At 39.9% G+C, this 20302-nt stretch overlaps 1 protein-coding gene across 6 annotated transcripts in view; it reads right to left on the bottom strand.

The window, feature by feature from the left end:
- PLCH2 (phospholipase C eta 2) overlaps positions 1–20302 on the bottom strand; it is a 555068-nt gene that overhangs the window by 74726 nt on the left and 460040 nt on the right. For all 6 annotated transcript variants that reach the window (XM_063436484.1, XM_063436487.1, XM_063436486.1 and 3 more), the window contains one exon: positions 16950–17057. In XM_063436484.1, coding sequence (XP_063292554.1) covers positions 16950–17057 — 108 coding nt within the window. The remainder of the gene's footprint in view (positions 1–16949; positions 17058–20302) is intronic.

Raw genomic sequence — 20302 nt, 5'->3', positions numbered from 1 at the left:
GAATGCCGTCATTGCAGAGCTCAGCAGTGTGGCATTTTTTTTGTGTGTCTGCCTCTGACAACAGCGATGCCATTTGCAACCTGTGCCAAAAGAAACTGAGTCGTGGGAAGTCCAACACCCACCTAGGTACAACTGCTTTGCGAAGGCACATGATCGCACATCACAAACGCCTATGGGATCAACACACAAGTACAAACAGCACACAAACTCAAAGCTGCCATCCTCCTCCTGGTCCAGCATCTTCAGCCATGTTAACCACTGCTGTCCTCCTTGCCCCCTCTCAACCATCCGCCTCTCCGTCTCTCGCCTTGAGCAGTTCCTGCTCATCTGCCCACAGTCAGGTGTCTGTCAAGGACATGTTTGAGCATAAGAAGCCAATGTCACAAAGTCACCCCCTTGCCCGGCGTCTGACAGCTGGCTTGACTGAACTCTTAGCCCACCAGCTTTTACCATACAAGCTGGTGGAGTCTGAGGCGTTCAAAAAATTTGTAGCTATTGGGACACCGCAGTGGAAGGTACCCGGCCAAAATTTCTTTGCACAAAAGGCAATCCCCAACCTGTACTCGATTGTGCAAAAGGAAGTAATGGCATGTCTGGCACACAGTGTTGGGGCAAGTGTCCATCTGACCACTGATACATGGTCTGCAAAGCATGGTCAGGGCAGGTATATCACCTACACTGCACATTGGGTAAACCTGCTGACGGCTGCCAAGCATGGAATGCGTGGCTCTGCAGAGGAGTTGGTGACACCGCCACGACTGCCACCTCCTCTACTCCTCCTACTCCATCCTCTTCCATAACCTCTTCGGCTGAGTCCTCTTCTGCTGCTGCGTCTTGCTCCACATCAACGGCACCCCCCCATCTCCCCAGGTACTGTTCCACATCCCGGATATGGTAGTGTAACGCCGTCTTGGGGTTGACTTGCCTGAAAGCAGAGAGTCACACCGGACCAGCACTCCTGTCAGCCCTGAATGCACAGGTGGATCAGTGGCTGACTCTGCACCAACTGGAGATCGGAAAAGTGGTTTGTGACAACGGAAGAAATTTGTTGATGGCATTGCATTTGGGCAAGTTGACACATGTGCTGTGCATGGCACATGTGTGTAATCTGATCGTACAATGTTTTGTGCATAAGTACACAGGCTTACAGGACGTCCTGCAGCAGGCCAGGAAGGTGTGTGGCCATTTCAGGTGTTCCTACACGGCCATGGCGCACTTTTCCGATATCCAGGGGCGAAACAACATGCCAGTGAGGCACTTGATTTGCGACAGCCCGACACGTTGGAATTCAACACTCCTAATGTTTGACCGCCTGCTCCAACAAGAAAAAGCCGCTAACGAGTATTTGTATGACCGGGGTGCTAGGACAGCCTCTGTAGAGCTGGGAATTTTTTTGCCACGTTACTGGATGCTCATGCGCAATGCCTGTAGGCTCATGCGTCCTTTTGAGGAGGTGACAAACCTAGTCAGTCGCACCGAAGGCACCATCAGCGACATCATACCATTTGTTTTCTTCCTGGAGCGTGCCCTGCGAAGAGTGCTGGATCAGGCCGTAGATGAGCGTGAAGAGGAAGAGTTGTGGTCACCATCACCACCAGAAACAGCCTTATCAGCATCGCTTGCTGGACCTGCGGCAACGCTGGAAGAGGATTGTGAGGAAGAGGAGTCAGAGGAGGAATGTGGCTTTGAGGAGGAGGAGGAAGACCAACCCCAACAGGCATCCCAGGGTGCTCGTTGTCACCTATCTGGTACCCGTGGTGTTGTACGTGGCTGGGGGGAAGAACATACCTTCAGAGAGATCACGGAGGACGAGGAACAGGACATGAGTAGCTCGGCATCCAACCTTGTGCAAATGGGGTCTTTCATGCGGTCGTGCCTGTTGAGGGACCCTCGTATTAAAAGGCTGAAGGAGAACGACCTGTACTGGGTGTCCGCGCTACTAGACCCCCGGTAAAAGCAGAAAGTGCCTGAAATGTTACCGAATTACAGCAAGTCGGAAAGGATGCAGCAGTTCCAAAATCAATTAAAAAGTATGCTTTACACAGCGTATAAGGGTGATGTCACAGCACAACGGGAATCTAACAGGGGAAGAGGTGAAAGTAATCCTCCTCCTCCCACGACCACGCGAGCAAGGACAGGACGCTTTACAGACGTGTTGTTGATGGAGGACATGCAGAGCTTTTTAAGTCCTACGCATCGCCACAGCCCTTCGGGGTCCACCCTCAGAGAACGATCGGCCAACAGGTAGCAGACTACCTCGCCTTAACTGCAGATATCAACACTCTGAAGAGCGATGAACCCCTTGACTACTGGGTGTGCAGGCTTGACCTGTGGCCTGAGCTATCCCAATTTGTGATAGAACTTCTGGCCTGCCCCGCTTCAAGTGTCCGGTCAGAAAGGACCTTCAGTGCAGCAAGAGGTATTGTCACTGAGAAGAGAAGTCGCCTAGGTCAAAAAAGTCTAGATTACCTCACCTTTATTAAGATGAATGAGGGATGGATCCCGAAGGGACTGACAGTGGGCGATACATTCGACTAAAAAAGGCCTGATGAGGGGTACATAACAGGGATTAAACTGATAAGAATAGTACTACTTAACACACCACTCCTATCTGGTGGCACATTAGATTGCACGCGCAGTGCCCCAAATTTGAAGTAGGAGGACCGACCAAGCATCTTTTTCCATCTCCTGGTTCCTAAAATCGATGCCATATACACGTCCCCCGATAGTTGACGTAACAGGGATTAAACTGATAGGAATAGTACTACTTAACACACCTTATAATAACGCAGAGAGAGGCAACGCAGAGAGAGGAGTCTGAAGAAGAGGAGTCAGAGGAGGAAGGTGGTTTTGAGGAGGTGGAAGACCAAACACAGCAGGCGTCCCAGGGGGCTTGTTGTCACCTTTCGGGGACCCTTGGTGTTGTACGTGGCTGGGTGGAGGAAGAGACCTTCAATTACATCAGTGAGGACAAGGAACGGGACATGGCTAGCTTGGTATCCAACCTTGTGCAAATGGGGAGTTTGCGATTGTGCAAATGGACTGTTTGCGGTTGTTTGCGGTGCGTTAAACGGGGAGTTTGGTCTGTCACTGTGAAGCGGGTGTAACCCTTACACTACCTGATCGATACAACATCATACCTGATGTTTTAAAGCACGTTATTCCAAACAATTTAGGAATGTTAGGTGATTTATGCCCTTTATGGATTAAAACCAGACTCTGCATCAACTATGTAATTTTCCATGGGAGTTTTGCCATGGATCCCCCTCCGGCATGCCACAGTCCAGGTGTTAGTCCCCTTGAAACAACTTTTCCATCACTATTGTGGCCAGAAAGAGTCCCTGTGGGTTTTAAAATTCGCCTGCCTATTTTAGTCTATGGCGGTTCGCTGGGTTCGCCCGTTCGCGAACATTTGCGGAAGTTCGCGTTCGCCGTTTGCGAACGGAAAATTTTATGTTCGCGACATCACTATTCTTCTATATTTGGGGAAATTTCCCCGAACACTGACGAACGCACCAGTAAAGGGAATCCCTCTAATCTATGCTTAGGCAAATTTCCCCGAACGTAGATTTAAGGGATTCCCTGCTCTGGTGTGCATGTCTGTGTTCAGGGACATTTCTCCGAACATAGACGAATGCACAAGAGCAGCTAATCCCTCTTATCTATGCTCAGGGAAATTTCCCTAAACATGGGTTAGCGGGATTCCCTGCTCTGTTGCGTTCTTCTATGCTCGGGGATATTTCCCCAAACATAGACGAACGCAGCAGAGCAGTAAATCCCTCTTATTCCCACGATGGCTCGCACTTACCACCCCACGAGAGAGCTGGTCGTAAGTACAAGCTGTCGTAAAACAGGTAGGTCGCAAAATGATGACCACCTGTATAGATCTTGCTAGATGGCTTTCAATTCCTGACAGAAAATTCAAAAGGGAGGAACGGTTTTGCAGAACTCTGTGATATGAGAAATGGGGCACTGAGCCCTTTACAACTTCGTAATTGAGAAAGAGTCACAAAATTGTTTTTATCTTCTTAATGGTTATCTGCATGAGCACTCAGAAAAAGTCAATTGTGCAATAAAGAGCTATGTCATTTAATTTAAGAGGGAAAACAGGTTTGCTAAAAATGTTTGTAACTTTTTAAGAATACCTTTAAAATGATATAGTCCTTAAATCTACACAACATCGTCAATATGGTGAGTTTGCATAAAGATCAGTAGTTTGTTTTTTTAAGGTTTTTAAATTTGTTCTGTTTAGCATTTAAAATAATGCAAAATACCAATCTCCGCAGATGAAACAATAATTTGAATATATTGATGCCATGCGGAGGAGATATAAATTAATCTATTCTCTTTCGAGCTTCACATTAGCCTGCAATTACTTCCCGTTCGGTAACAATCTTACGAAAAGTCCCACTTAGGAGACAAAAGTCCCTTTACGAAGCGGTTTAACCAATCCAGCCGGACAGGAGCCAGCAACTAAATGAATGAAATGCCAAAATGTGCTAATTTGACACGAATTGGTTAGCATAGTGATTTCAGCACCCAGGAAAAAAAAATATGTCTTCCAGCTAAAAAGGAAATTGACTTATAATAGAGAGGAACTAAAATCAGTTCCATTTTATTTTGTAATTGCAAAGCTCATCTCCAGTTATCAAGTTATTAGCCTTAGCATAACCTCCGTCTGGAAAGAATTCCTCATCTGCTAATAATATTGGCTGGTCAAAGTCTATTTTATGATGATTTCATGACATTTTCCATTCCTGAATGGAACAAAGCCCGGTATCTATACATTGCGGTGTATTTAATTGCTATTTGAAAAATAATGCAACATCTCAATACAGTTCAATTCAATTTACTGCTTCTAAAGCTACAAGAATTTACAACCAACTTTGTAAGTTATATTAGAAAAAGAAACCGTAAGAGTATTTGCAATGAATAGAAACGTTGCGTGGAGTGCGGCACTTGTGAAATGATGAGCAATATTTTGAGGCAGATCTTTTAAAACAATTGGAAACAAAAATTAAAATACAGGAACATTGGCTTTGATGATGATGTTCCAAATTTCAAATTCTGCCCATATTTGAGGAATTACCAAGTTTTTCCAGTTAGTACAAAGATCTCATACGGAGAAGAGAAGCACTGAGCTCCGACATTGTCCCTAAACTGGGTCTTTGCCCGCTATAAGACAATTCCCCCCTCATCCTGTCGGCCTACTGCAGTTCTACAGTATTGTGAAGTTTACTTCTGTGTGGTCCTGAGATACATTCATACATATTGCACATGTTGAACTACTGGAAGTGAGACAAGTTTGCAGAAGATACGTCTCCTGTCTCTTGATTGCCTATACTGTTGCACAGATCTCATTCTCTGCACCTTTGCTAGAAGTGGGGTCTTGAGGAAGGATATTGCCTCCCTAAATTTCAACCAGAGAATGCAGAACACACAAGGAACCGGAGTACAAAATATCTGTGCCACTGAAGGTACATATTTCACCATAACATTCAGCAAAGCCTCCAGGATTGCAAACTGGCTTTGCTTCCATGAATGCTTTGGAATGTTGAAATAAAGATACATAAGTATACATATCTCCTATATGATACACTGGAAATATCCAAGAATCTGATCCCACTGACCGGCTTCATAATCACAAACGCAATCAAAATGACTGCTAATCCTTAATACTCTAATGGAATACAAGTTGAAATGTATGGATATGGAGGCAAGTCTATGTTCTAAAAGTAAGATAATGTTTCTCTAATGGTTTAGTAAGAGACAACAATTATGATAAAAACAGGAGCCAAAAACTAGCCACACTATTTTTTTTTTATGCCAATAGATATTTTGGTGAGGTGCTCAGATAATCCCTTTCACTGGAGAAAATACGAGCCCTGGCAAATAAAGATATTTTCCCAAAAATGTAAACATTGTAATTAAAACTCATGTAAGTGAGAAATTAAGGTGTACCTATCATGAGGGAAAGTACATTTTATTTTACAAATGTTACTGTAGACTGAGGGAGGAAGGGCACGATTTACAATCACTCTGCAAAGAGGGCAGAATGGGACCTTGGCATGGAAATTAGTTTCACCATAGGGTGAAGACCAGTGCAGGAGCACAGAACACAATTTTATGGTCTAACTCAGAGCAGGATTAACCATAAGGTAACTTTAAGTGTCTGACTAGGACCCAGGCATTAGTCGGAGTCCCTAAAACCATGAATTTTTGTGGCCCCCCCTATGTAAAAATGAAGGGTGCTCTACAATGTATAACCAAAGATAGAAGATGTTAATACAGTGTTAGGAAATGAGGGGTTAAAACATTTGGCAGTAGAGTGTTGATTTTTTTCATTGTAGTTTTCCTTTTAAATCAAATCAACAGAGGTCCCTGTGGATATGTTCAAGCTGCCAAATAAGCTATGTTCTAAGATTATTGGCTTTTTACAGGATTTCCTAAGGCTATATGATCAAGATGAATGATTTTCTTGCACTGTAGAATATAACTTTTGCACTTTATTCAGCTTCCCAATCTACATGTGAGACTTGGCTACGTCTAAAGGACTATGAGCCATATTTAAAAGTTTCTCCAAATTTTTGCATTCTAAAAATTTAGCATTCTTCTTTAGCATTTTGGCACGGACCTCGCACACACATATAAGTCCGTTTAATTCTTAATAGTTTTTATCATTTTAAATTTCAATCTCTGACATTGCATTATTTTGTAACAGGAAAGTGCGGCTTTTTAATTTATTAGATATTTCTGACAGTATAAGTGGCATTTTAAGTTTAAGTGTAAATTGTAAGTGGCATTTTTCTTATTTTACCTCACCACCAATGGAATATACTACACTATATTCTGTTTTCTGTCCTCATATTTTCCATACGGACATACGCGTTTGAGGACACCCAGAAGGCGCTGCTCCCCTGTACCCTTTCCTGACCTATATCTGACTGTGTCAATGCCTTTAGGAATTAGAAAAATAAATAACTAATATTGCCTGCAAAGTTTTGAGGTTTGAAGATGTAAAATTTGATTGTATTAAAAATGTATTTAAAATGACAAAAAACTTGGTAAAGGACCAATAAAATAAAACAAAGACCTTGATTAATGTGGAGTAAGGTCACTCCACTGATTATTTTTGAGCCAAATTAGGCTTTTTCCAAGAATTGCACCATGGTAGCATGACTGCATTTTGCATTTTTTTGTGTGTGTGTGCAATATTCTGGTTTTGATGCAATGTGGTGTCTGTCATCCTTGGATTTGTTTTACAATTTTTTTTATAAAATTGTATATAATATAATATAATATAATAATACACACACCTATATCTCTATCATAAGATCTTACTCATTTCATTAAACAGCAACTTCAATGCTCACCTAATCTAGGCAAAACAATAGGGGTTTAGGTGTATATGATCAAACATTGCATAAAACTGCCTCAAAGTCAAAGTACCGCATTCTTGGCAGTTCCTACTCTAGCAACCTATTGCCTGCTCTTAGGAGATTGACCTATTTACCTAGGAAATGTAGACAGCCACTAGAGGAGGACTTAAATATTGCAGTTTATGAAAAAGGGTTAAGGGTAGCGGGAGTTGGCACCCAGACCACTCCAATGGGCAGAAGTGGTCTGGGTGCCTGGAGTATCCCTTTAACGGGCATTACCCTCTGTATGATATTTAATGAACTCATGAGTATTACAAGCAAATGAAAACATTTTAAACAATATTGAAATGCCTCATTTAATTTGTTCAAAGCTATCTTTATTATTTGTATCTGATTGGATATATCATTTTTGGATTTTGTATCTTTATTTTGTATAAAAGGTTATCTGCTGCCTCTTGAAAGAAGAATAAATACAAACAAAAACAAAAGCCCCATAAAAAAACGGAATTCTCTGGCAGACAAAAAAAACCTCTAATATCCCCCCAGACAGCATTTGCCTGTTTGGCATGAGTTGACTTAAAAATAGGCTCTTCTAATGTATACAGCCAGGTTTTACCAACGGTGTTCCATGATTGACCTCATTTTGGTTCCATAACACAATTTTAATTCACCATACCCACAAATAACCGTTTTTCGTATTCAAGGAAGAAAGGACTTTGTCTGTTCCATAAATAATACTAGACACAACTACGTACATCCAGTGGAAAGGCACACACAACTAACAACTGCGTTTGAAATCATATGGTTTGTTACCAAATCACAGTTGCTTATGCTGGGAAAACTGTGCATGTTATTGATGCAATTTGTTTTGTGCTCATGCTAATCAAAAATGTCAGCCAAATCATTAAACATAATTGGTTCCTAAAGCAGATGGTTAATGCCACTATTTTGAGCAACTAAACTTTATCTCCTAGCAAGTGATGGTAAAATTAAATTTTGAAATAGCAAATTATGCATAAGACAGGCAACGTGTCAAGAAACAATTGTTTAACTCTCTCTAACTCTGCCGTAGATAGAACATAGTAACATGTCTGAATAGGTTTGACTAGATAGGTAAGATATAGATGCACAAAAAAAAGCGCACGTTTTGTTAAAATAAAATTAGTGGTATTTGTCATAAATCGTGCATATTTCTGAATTCAGCAAATAAAAGAGCGATAATTTGTGATATGAATTTTTCATACACAGATCAGCCACAACATTAAAACCCCATGTGGGTGCCCCTTGTGCTGCTAAAACAGCTCTGATGGCCGAGGCATGGAATACACAAGATCTCTAAACATGTCCTGTGGTATCTGGCACCTAGACATTAGCAGCAGATCATTTAACTTGCAGGTTCCAAAAGTTGCGAGGTGGGGCCTCCATGGATTGTATTTGTTGTTCCAGCACATCCCACATTTGCTCATCTGGATTGAGATCTGGGGAATTTGGACATTAAGGTAACACTTTGAACTCTGCTACACAGCCCCATATGCAAGAAACAGATGTTCTGACACCTTTCTATCATGCATTGTAGCATAGCATAACGTTTTTCAGCACTTTGAGCTACAATAGCTCTAAAGTGTGACCAGATCAGTCAGACTAGCTTTCACCCTCTACGTGCATCAATGAGCCTTTGATGCCCATGACCCCTATTCTGGCTCACTGGTTGTCCTTCCTTGCACCACTTTTGGTAGGAAATAACTGCATACTGGAACACCCCACAAGACTTGCCATTTTGGAGATGCTCTGACCCAGTCGTCTAGCCAACACTGTTTGGCCCTTGTCAAAGTCACTCAGATCTTTCCACTTGCCCATTTTTCTTGCTTCCAACATATGAAATCAAGAACGGACTGTTCACTTGCTGCCCAATATTTCCCACCCCTTGACAGATGACATTGTAACGATATAATCAATGTCATTCACTTCACCTGGTTGATCAGTGTAAATGGCTGCTTTTTTTGTTTATTTAATGTTGCAATGTCAGGTCAGACAGAAAAGCTATATATTACCTAACTATACCAAGTTCTATGAAGAAGAGCTCTTTTTGGTCTACAGATGTCCAGGCATTTTAGAACTTAGTACATTAACTTGTGAATTCATCTGTGCACATAGAGTCCATAAAGACACTGTAGAGGCCTAAGTAGAGTTCAAAATTCAGGACCTTTACGAGCACAGTTACTCTTGCTTCAAATGAGAAGAAGCAATGAGTCAATAAAGGTTTAAGATGCTTTCTGGAGGTCAGTGTAAAGTTGAGACAGCTCACGGAGGCTGCCTAGCTTGCCATAATGGTTACTCCTGCTCTGTGTGTTTGGGCTAATGAGTGATGGACATCATTTTCGGGACAGGCCAAAAGTACTCCGTACAGGTGCTTCATTATCTTCCAAGAAAACAATTTTTTTTTAAATGCTTCAGATTTGTAAGAAATAAAACCTGAACAAAGCAATTTTTTTTTCGGCCAGTCGTAGCTTCCAAACAACCTCCATCTTTACCCACACAGATACACATTACAAACATGCACGGTAGGTGTGCAGTTGGCAATGTAGATTACAAGAAACACAATATAAATCAAAACACTTTGTTTCTTGCCTCTTATAGTGATATGTTTTCGGGAGCGCAGACGAGTAGAACAGGCAGGTAGTATCTCTTCTATTCCTCACTATATTTGTTCTTGTGTTTAAGAAAACCTGTGCATTATTTATTTGTAAGCTTTGTAGGTCAGTGCTCACAGCTGTCAGTCATTGAAACCCGTTTTGTGACTATGTCTGGCAAAATATTTGGTTGAAACAAGAAAAATTAAATGTAATCAAACAAAAAAAAAATCTTTCAATTTGAGAATATATTTTTACCTGTTTAAAAAGAAAAGTTAGCCTGGACCATTTGACATTAAAAATGAATAAGTAAATGCCAACGGTAAAGTGCTGTGACATTAGATTTGCAATTTCAATTTAATTCCCTCTCTAACCTTCTGCACATTTTCCCAGCAAGAGATGTATTTGGTAACATGATTGATTTCAGCACCTAACTCCCCATCAGCGGTATTAGGGTCTCTAAGCAATGCTACACAAGGGATAACACCTACAGCAGCGAGGAGGAGCAAAGTATGGTATTATTTTTATTTAGTAATATATAAAATGGCATGTTTAGTGTACAGTACCTTCCACTTCATAAACGCATGCAACGATGAGCAGGAAAAACAAAAACAGAAACAAAAACAACAAAAATAAAAGACAGACCAGAAAGCAAGGGTCAAACATTACATAATGACCAAATATATAGAACAGGACTTTCCAACAGCAATCCTGCGCCTGTACATTGAACGGCAACACCCAGGATCATAGGATTTGCAGTGCAACAACAGATGAGGGTAAACTGTTGAATAGACTTGGTTTCGAATAATAAAAAAAAATCATTAGAACAAAATATAAACCTTCTCAGAATCAGAAATTAATAAATAATAAATTGAACAAATACAATTTTAAATATTAATTCGATATCGGTTGATAAAGATTGCAATAGCTATGTTTTCTCATTACAAAATCATCAACTAGGGTAAGCATTTATACAATGTATGTAGCTAATTCCAAAATTTTAGGGTTTGGGTGGTGAGCAATTATACACTAATGCATCGTTTCCACTGAGCGGATCGGTTCGGGTCGGTACAGTTTGGAAGGTTTAGAATAGACCAGCCCCTTCTGGTGAGCCTTTCCACTGCAGGTCAGACCTTCAGGGCCATGCGGGGTTTAGAAAAAAAAAATGCTCTTCCTGTCCACCAATCAATGGATTGTATAGTAGCTCCACCCTAACCGAACCGTTCCATTTCCTATGGCTCTACATCTGAAGCAGGACCCTGAATGGATCGGTACGGTTCGCTTGTATGGACTACTTTCATAATGGAAACCCCCAAAATAGCAAACCGTACCGAACCGAACCGCTCAGTGGAAACGAGGCATTACTTATTTTGAAAAAATATTTTATGCAATGTAAAGTTAACAAATGCAACAAATATATAGATTAGCCGATGCTGAATGGAGATACAAATAAATCCTCCCCACCCCTCTTAGAAACTTTTGAGCTTGTTAAATATTAGTGGGAGAGAAAGTTAAACCTTTGTGAGATTTGTTCAGCAAAGGCTGCAACATTAAATGACCGCTCCAGGGACCATAATAACGTCATGCAACTTAAGTCTAGTTGTTATGGTGCTAGGAAGTTCCAAGCACCTTAAGGAGTTTAGCTTAAAAGCCATAATTCACTCCTTAGAATATTTGTCCTAAAACTCAACTGAAATCCCAAATAAACTGGACATTTTAAGAATCATGATTAAAAAGTGAAACTATTTTGAGTTATCATGTGTATTCCCATCCCCCTTTTTATATATATTTTGCTCATACTTAATATTGCGTTTATTTTGGGCACCATGACCACTTCAGTGATTTCAAGTGTTCATGGTGTCTGGAGTCTGAATGTGCAGAATTTTGCTTTTAAATGCATCATTAAGCAGCATCATTGAGTTAACCATTGTAAAACGGTTTTCCCCATTACCGAGGAAGGGTGGCAGGATACTCCTGCCATCACAATCACTACATCAGTCTGTAGTATATAAGATGATGGGAGTATCCCTTTAAAGATCGTATGGAATTCTAACAGAACAACAACAACAAAAATGTGTCAAAAAAGTCTCTGAATAATTGAAGGAATCTCAGAAAAGCCTCAGCCAAGGCAGCTTGGTTTTCAGGATGAAATCCATTTTTATCCATTTAATTTAGTTCCATATTTTCAGAATGCAACTAACCGTCGTGGTCACTCCTTGTAATAAATAGGCGTAAACATATTTTCTAAAGCAAGTTACACGGGAGACTTGCTTTCCATAAATATTAGAACGCAAGTTAAGGTAGAAGGAAATAAACAACAGATGCGAGGGACTTTGTTAAGCAAACAAACCAATCTGTTGGACTGATGGTTAATGGAGACTGTGTGGAAGCTTGCCGCGCAGTCTGATGTACAATTTAAGAATCTCAAGGCTTGCCTATTTTTCCCATCAGCCAGTGTCAAGGCCAATGTCATGCTAACACACAATGCTGCCGTCTAGACACCGGGGGAGTTATTGTATTCAACCTTTGCAGATGCATAAGGCACAACATAGCGTGATCTTTGTGGCTTATTTTTCATGCTTTATAAATGTGAATCTAACATGTACTTTCATCATTGTAAACATCTATATACAACGTTACTTGAATGCGCGGTTCTTAAGCATGAAAATAAAAAAATAAAAAATTCTGATTTTTTAAATGTATTCATTACCGTGTGTATATAAAAGATATAAAGGCACACACTTACACTATTAATGATATATACACACAATGGTAAACTCAGATCTAGAGGGTTTTTTAGAAACATCATATTAAACCACAGAACAGAGACAAAGGGGTTTGATGAAAGTCAACAAAACCTTCAGATTACATTTTTCCCACTATACATGTGTCAGCATCATGCATATTTTGATATTGAATGATTTTTAAAAAAAAAAAAATTTAAATTTATTTTGAAAAAAATCAGGTTTGCATAGACTATGCAAAGCAATACTATATGTACCCAGACCACTTCAACTCATCAAAGTGGTCTGGGTGCAGTGTCCCATCACCCTTAATCCTGGGCTTTTTTTTTAATAAACTGCAATAATTACCTGCTAGGGTTAACTCCTCCTTTAGTGTCTGTCTACCAGGCAGCTAGCAAAGGGACTTCTGGATGGTTAGGTGATTTTTGTACTTAAAAGATGCTGGACGTCCTCACACTATGCATGCGCATTAGGTCTCCCCCACCGGCTGACGCTGGTATTGGAGGTGTGAAGGCGGATGCGAGCCAGGGCAGAGGGACATCGGTGCTGGACCCAGGTAAGTGACAAAAAGAGGTCCTCGACGGATGGGGAGCTATAGTGCCAGGAAAACAAGTCTCCTTTCCTAGCGCTATAGTGTACCTTTAAGGAAGCACTAGAAGAGGGGTTGGAAACGTTCGGAACTCCAGATGCTGCGTTCTACATTACTCCTGATGCTTTGCCAGCATTCGGACTGTAAGACCATTAAAGGAGATGCAGTTCACAACATCTGGAGTGTTGCAGGTTGCCTATCCCTGAACTAGAACATACACCAGCCTTCCAAGAGGTAGAGATACTGAATTAATGTCAGCACCTACTGTCTGGTAGCGAGCCTTTGATTCACGACATAGAGGCCAGGATCTAGCCTAATTTAGGACCTGCTGCTTAGGGGGCATTTAAGCGGAATTCCCAGCACAATAACAGCTACAGCTTGTTGTTGTTGAGCTGCTATGAGAGTAGGGGAGCAGTTCCCTCCATGTTTTGTCAGAAGCATTATATGAAGTTTGGCAATCCATCACCCAATGCATACCTTCTGAGCCAGAGATGATATAATTAGGAAATGTCACTACTTTATTCTCAGATGTAAGGGGCAGATGTCTTAACTCAATGAAGAACCCTCCTAAACACCGCTCACAGACTAATTACATTTAAAAAAAGAATTTGACGTATGCTCACGCCATACAAACCGCTGAGTGAATAAAGGCAGACGTTAAACAGTTTTTTAAGATTATAAATAAATGAAAGATCAGAGTGGATTTAGTTAAAAAAATTATATATATATATATATATATATATATATATATATATATATATACACAAATCAAGAAATGAGAGCACTCCATGGATTTGGTAAATCAAATTACTGTATTCAAATAGCACGCAAAAAAAAAAAAAAGAAGTTTCGACCGTCTAGCGGTCTTTATCATGATCTTGATAAAGACCGCTAGACAGTCGAAACGTCGATTTTTTTGCGTGCTATTTGAATACAGTAATTTGATTTACCAAATCCATGGAGTGCTCTCATTTCTTGCTTTGTTTATAGTATTTTGCACAGAGAAGCACCTGGTATGTATTATTATTTGGGAAGAGTGCCAGAAATTGCATAGTTTCTCTATATATAGTCAAAAAAGTCTCTGCCTAATTGAGTGGAACCTCAGAAAAGTCACTGAGGGGTTAAAGAGGCAGCTCGGTTTTCTGGATGATAAAAGTGTGATTACATGTTGCATTGATTGTCTACAAACATATGGTCAATTATTCATACTTTTATTTAACAGTGATCCTGCCTTTATTCATCAGATCTGTAGCCTCACATTGCCAAAATGTTATTTTAGTAGCCACTACCCCACCCCCCATTTAATGCTTGCATTAAAACATGTTTCAGATGGGAAGATCTCCGCCTCAAAGAAGAGATTAAAGGATGTATGTCCTATTGCTAATTCACTAAGCCACACATCCCTCCTGTCAGCTCAAGATCAATCAGAGATAAGTTCTGTTACAGAGGGGATTTGTTTAGTCGACACATGCACTATAAGAAAATGATAGATAGAGGCACAGAATGAGAACCCACAGGGGGTGGGATACACCACGGAAATATATCATGGATGCATTACACATCGATGCTATACCTACACATTGACATGCACTGCACATATCACGCACCTGTTTTTAAAATTTGTTTATTATTTCATAAAAAGAAAATATTCATTAGTAAATTCAACCATCTTAAGGGTAATTCTATTTATTAAAATAATCTAAAACTGTTACAAAAAAATAAAAATCTGATCTCCTGACAAACAAAGTTTAGTTTAATATAATTTAAAAAGATGAATTCTAATTATTATTGTCAATGCAGTTAAGGACATATTTAAAAATGGTACAGAAATTCTAATAGGGGAATAACGGGGGCGGGGGGAGTGGGGACAGATTAGTCCTCCTGTATTAGTGTGTACCTGCATACACCTGATCCCACATATATATATATATATATATATATATATATATATATATACACACACACACACACACACGTAACTGTATAACTACATACAATTTATACGTTTAGGTTTTCACCGAACTTCCTTCGGGACACAATCTGCATTCTACAAGAAGACATTTCAATAAGGAATCAAAATGTTTCTTAACTTTCCCTTTTGCGTAACAAGTCATCCAGCATTTGTACGAGAGTTAACATACAGAACTCTGGTTTCATCTCTCTCCCAGGCATCAGCACATAAGCCTGTTAAACAGGCTTACTACATGCCATCTGCACGTGGGCAGTCCCATTGGGGTCAATTTCTGACCACCACCAGTAGTGAAGATGTATTGACTGCAAAAGCAAACATTTTCTTGACAGACCAAGCTTAGTTTATTAATTTAACCCACTGCAGCAGATGAGTGAAAAGGACTGCCGCAAAATCTCACGTGTGTGTGTGGACAACCAAAAAAACAATAAATCACGAGCGATTCCAGGAAAGTTGCTAGAAATCTTGGACTTCAAAGACACTTTTACTCTTGTTCTTCCATATCCACGTCATTTTGGAGATAGATAAAACAGAATTCAGAAGTGGATAGAAAGAATGGCAGGTTCTATAATTTAAGCTGCTGGCTTTTGAAAATCAGACCATTGGTTTATACAACAAATATAACATTTCATCTGCAAACCTGAACTAATGTTTGGTTGGCACAGCATCATGGCAATCATCGCTCACTGCTACTGGAATGCTGAATACAGTTTATCGCTATGCAGTGGGAACCCTGTTCTGTTCCCTTACTATATTTGCAGTGGGAACAGAGTTCCCACACTTTTTGCTGACTGTTCAGGAGCATTTATAGAATGCACAGGGCTTTTAATAAATAAAAAAATACAAAAATGCAAGTAAGCAAAATAATTACTTTTCAATCTTTACTGCTTTAGGGATAATCTTTTTTTTTTCTCCACGTGAGACCGGCATCATTCAGACAGATCGGCAAACTGTAAAGGGAGGGCTGGCCCATTAACAGGAAACCTCAGCTACCAATAAGCCATCATGTATGATGAATACGTCTAAGGCTGTATAAATTGATACTAATTTGTCATATTTTTGTATATGACTATTAAATCCCCATAGCTACATTCAGTTCTACCAACAACACAGTTACTGGAGATTGGAGGCACTATCCTGTAGAAGAGAATCAATTGTTGGGCTTTAAGACACATTTTTATGATTTTACTACTAAACATGTTTATTTTTCCATAATATTGCTATTTCTGCAGTATTACAGAAATCCCAATAAATACAAAAGGTCATGGTTTTGTTTTCAGGCTACATTAAGTTATTGCATTTATTTGTTTCGTTCGGCATGCCGTAACTATACTCAGAGTCGGCATCATATAGGGAGAAGGAAGACAAGCAAGGGCAAGTGTAAAGTCACTGTTTGTCAGAGGAGCCTCTCTGGTCTTTGAGCACACTGCCTGGCAATAGAGAGGACAGTTAAAGGACCATTGTCAGTAGGGAATATATATATTGCTCACCACTCAAAGATTAAAAAAAGAAAATGGAGAAAAAAAAATATTAAAAAAATGCAACACTTTTCTCTGTAATTTGCCCTTTTGAAATGAATTACTTCATATTTTATTCTGAAAGTACACAAAACAGCATGCATTTTCATGTACTACATACATCGCCGTTTATTAGCTTGCAGTCCTCATCGATCTCATCTGCGCTGTCTTCATCAGACACCTCCCCTTCTTCTGCGTCATCGCTGATACTGGCTGGAAGCTTTTTTCCCTGAAGTGAAAATAACATAGAGTAAGGCCCCAGGCTGCAAAATGTTTGATTACATTTGTTAGAATTTACATAAGGGCCTTAATGTGGTTATATTCAGGAACCTGCCACTTTATAAACATACGCAACACAGATTTCCCTACTCGGGTTCCCTTGCTCGCTTATATATTTTATAATCTATTATTGAGGATGTGGCATGCGTCCCAAAATCCCTGCACTCGCAGTTTGTTTAACCCCTTAAGGACACATGACATGTGTGACATGTCATGATTCCCTTTTTTTCCAGAAATTTGGTCCTTAAGGGGTTAAGAGCGGATCTGCATTATGGAGCAAAGATAGGATTGAGAAGGAAATCCCTTTTGTTGTGATCCCAATATTCTACTTTAGAATGTTGGAATGCAAAAATAAATTGTCATTCATTTATAGATTACCAATAGTGATGTCCCGATCGGTTCGCTGGCGAATAGTTCCCGGCAAACATAGCTTGTTCGCGTTCGCCACGGATGGCGAACATATGCGATGTTCGGTCCGCCCCCTATTCGTCATCATTGAGTAAACTTTGACCCTGTACCTCACAGTCAGCAGACACATTCCAGCCAATCAGCAGGAGACCCTCCCTCCCAGATCCTCCCACCTCCTAGACAGCATACAATTTAGATTAATTCTGAAGCTGCATTCTTTTTTTTTGTGTTTATTATACATTATCCCCCATAGCCAGTAACCTGTATTATACATTATCCTCCCATAGCCAGTAACCTGTGTTTATTATACATTATCCCCCCATAGCCAGTAACCTGTGTTTATTATACATTATTCCCCCATAGCCAGTAACCTGTGTTTATTATACATTATCCTCCCATAGCCAGTAACCTGTGTTTATTATACATTATCCTCCCATAGCCAGTAACCTGTGTTTATTATACATTATCCTCCCATAGCCAGTAACCTGTGTTTATTATACATTATCCTCCCATAGCCAGTAACCTGTGCTTATTATACATTATCCCCCATAGCCAGTAACCTGTGTTTATTATACATTATCCCCCATAGCCAGTAACCTGTGTTTATTATACATTATCCCCCCATAGCCAGTAACCTGTGTTTATTATACATTATCCCCCCCATAGCCAGTAACCTGTGTTTATTATACATTATCCCCCCACAGCCAGTAACCCGTGCGTATTATACATTATCCTCCCATAGCCAGTAACCTGTGTTTATTATACATTATCCCCCATAGCCAGTAACCTGTGTTTATTATACATTACCCCCCATAGCCAGTAACCTGTGTTTATTATACATTATCCTCCCCATAGCCAGTAACCTGTGTTTATTATACATTATCCTCCCATAGCCAGTAACCTGTGTTTATTATACATTATCCCCCATAGCCAGTAACCTGTGTTTATTATACATTTTCCGTCCCATAGTTAGTAACCTGTGTTTATTATACATTATCACCCCATAGCCAGTAACCTGTGCTTATTATACATTATCCCTCCCATAGCCAGTAACCTGTGTTTATTATACATTATCCTCCCATAGCCAGTAACCTGTGCTTATTATACATTATCCCCCCCATAGCCAGTAACCTGTGTTTATTATACATTATCCACCCATTGCCAGTAACCTGTGTTTATTACACATTATCCACCCATTGCCAGTAACCTGTGTTTATTATACATTATCCCCCCGTAGCCAGTAACCTGTGTTTATTATACATTATCCCCCATAGCCAGTAACCTGTGTTTATTATACATTATCCTCCCATAGCCAGTAACCTGTGTTTATTATACATTATCCCTCCCATAGTCAGTAACCTGTGTTTATTATACATTATCCCCCCATAGCAAGTAACCTGTGCTTATTATACATTATCCCTCCCATAGCCAGTAACCTGTGTTTATTATACATTATCCTCCCATAGCCAGTAACCTGTGCTTATTATACATTATCCCCCCCATAGCCAGTAACCTGTGTTTATTATACATTATCCCCCCAAAACCAGTAACCTGTGTTTATTATATATTATCCCCCCACAACCAGTAACCTGTGTTTATTATACATTATCCCCCCCATAGCCAGTAACCTGTGTTTATTATACATTATCCCCCATAGCCAGTAACCTGTGTTTATTATACATTACCCCCATAGCCAGTAACCTGTGTTTATTATACATTATCCCCCCCATAGCCAGTAACCTGTGTTTATTATACATTATCCTCCCATAGCCAGTAACCTGTGTTTATTATACATTATCCTCCCATAGCCAGTAACCTGTGTTTATTATACATTATCCTCCCATAGCCAGTAACCTGTGCTTATTATACATTATCCCCCATAGCCAGTAACCTGTGTTTATTATACATTATCCCCCATAGCCAGTAACCTGTGTTTATTATACATTATCCCCCCATAGCCAGTAACCTGTGTTTATTATACATTATCCCCCCCATAGCCAGTAACCTGTGTTTATTATACATTATCCCCCCACAGCCAGTAACCCGTGCTTATTATACATTATCCTCCCATAGCCAGTAACCTGTGTTTATTATACATTATCCCCCATAGCCAGTAACCTGTGTTTATTATACATTACCCCCCATAGCCAGTAACCTGTGTTTATTATACATTATCCTCCCCATAGCCAGTAACCTGTGTTTATTATACATTATCCTCCCATAGCCAGTAACCTGTGTTTATTATACATTATCCCCCATAGCCAGTAACCTGTGTTTATTATACATTATCCCTCCCATAGTCAGTAACCTGTGTTTATTATACATTATCCCTCCCATAGTCAGTAACCTGTGTTTATTATACATTATCCCTCCCATAGTCAGTAACCTGTGTTTATTATACATTATCCCCCCATAGCCAGTAACCTGTGCTTATTATACATTATCCCTCCCATAGCCAGTAACCTGTGTTTATTATACATTATCCCTCCCATAGCCAGTAACCTGTGCTTATTATACATTATCCCTCCCATAGCCAGTAACCTGTGTTTATTATACATTATCCTCCCATAGCCAGTAACCTGTGTTTATTATACATTATCCCCCATAGCCAGTAACCTGTGTTTATTATACATTATCCTCCTATAGCCAGTAACCTGTGTTTATTATACATTATCCTCCCATAGCCAGTAACCTGTGTTTATTATACATTATCCTCCCATAGCCAGTAACCTGTGCTTATTATACATTATCCCCCATAGCCAGTAACCTGTGTTTATTATACATTAT

The sequence above is a fragment of the Pelobates fuscus genome, chromosome 11, assembly GCF_036172605.1.
Source record: "Pelobates fuscus isolate aPelFus1 chromosome 11, aPelFus1.pri, whole genome shotgun sequence".
In the NCBI taxonomy this organism is placed as follows: Eukaryota; Metazoa; Chordata; class Amphibia; order Anura; family Pelobatidae; genus Pelobates; species Pelobates fuscus.
This window is presented reverse-complemented; position numbering and strand designations above follow the sequence as displayed.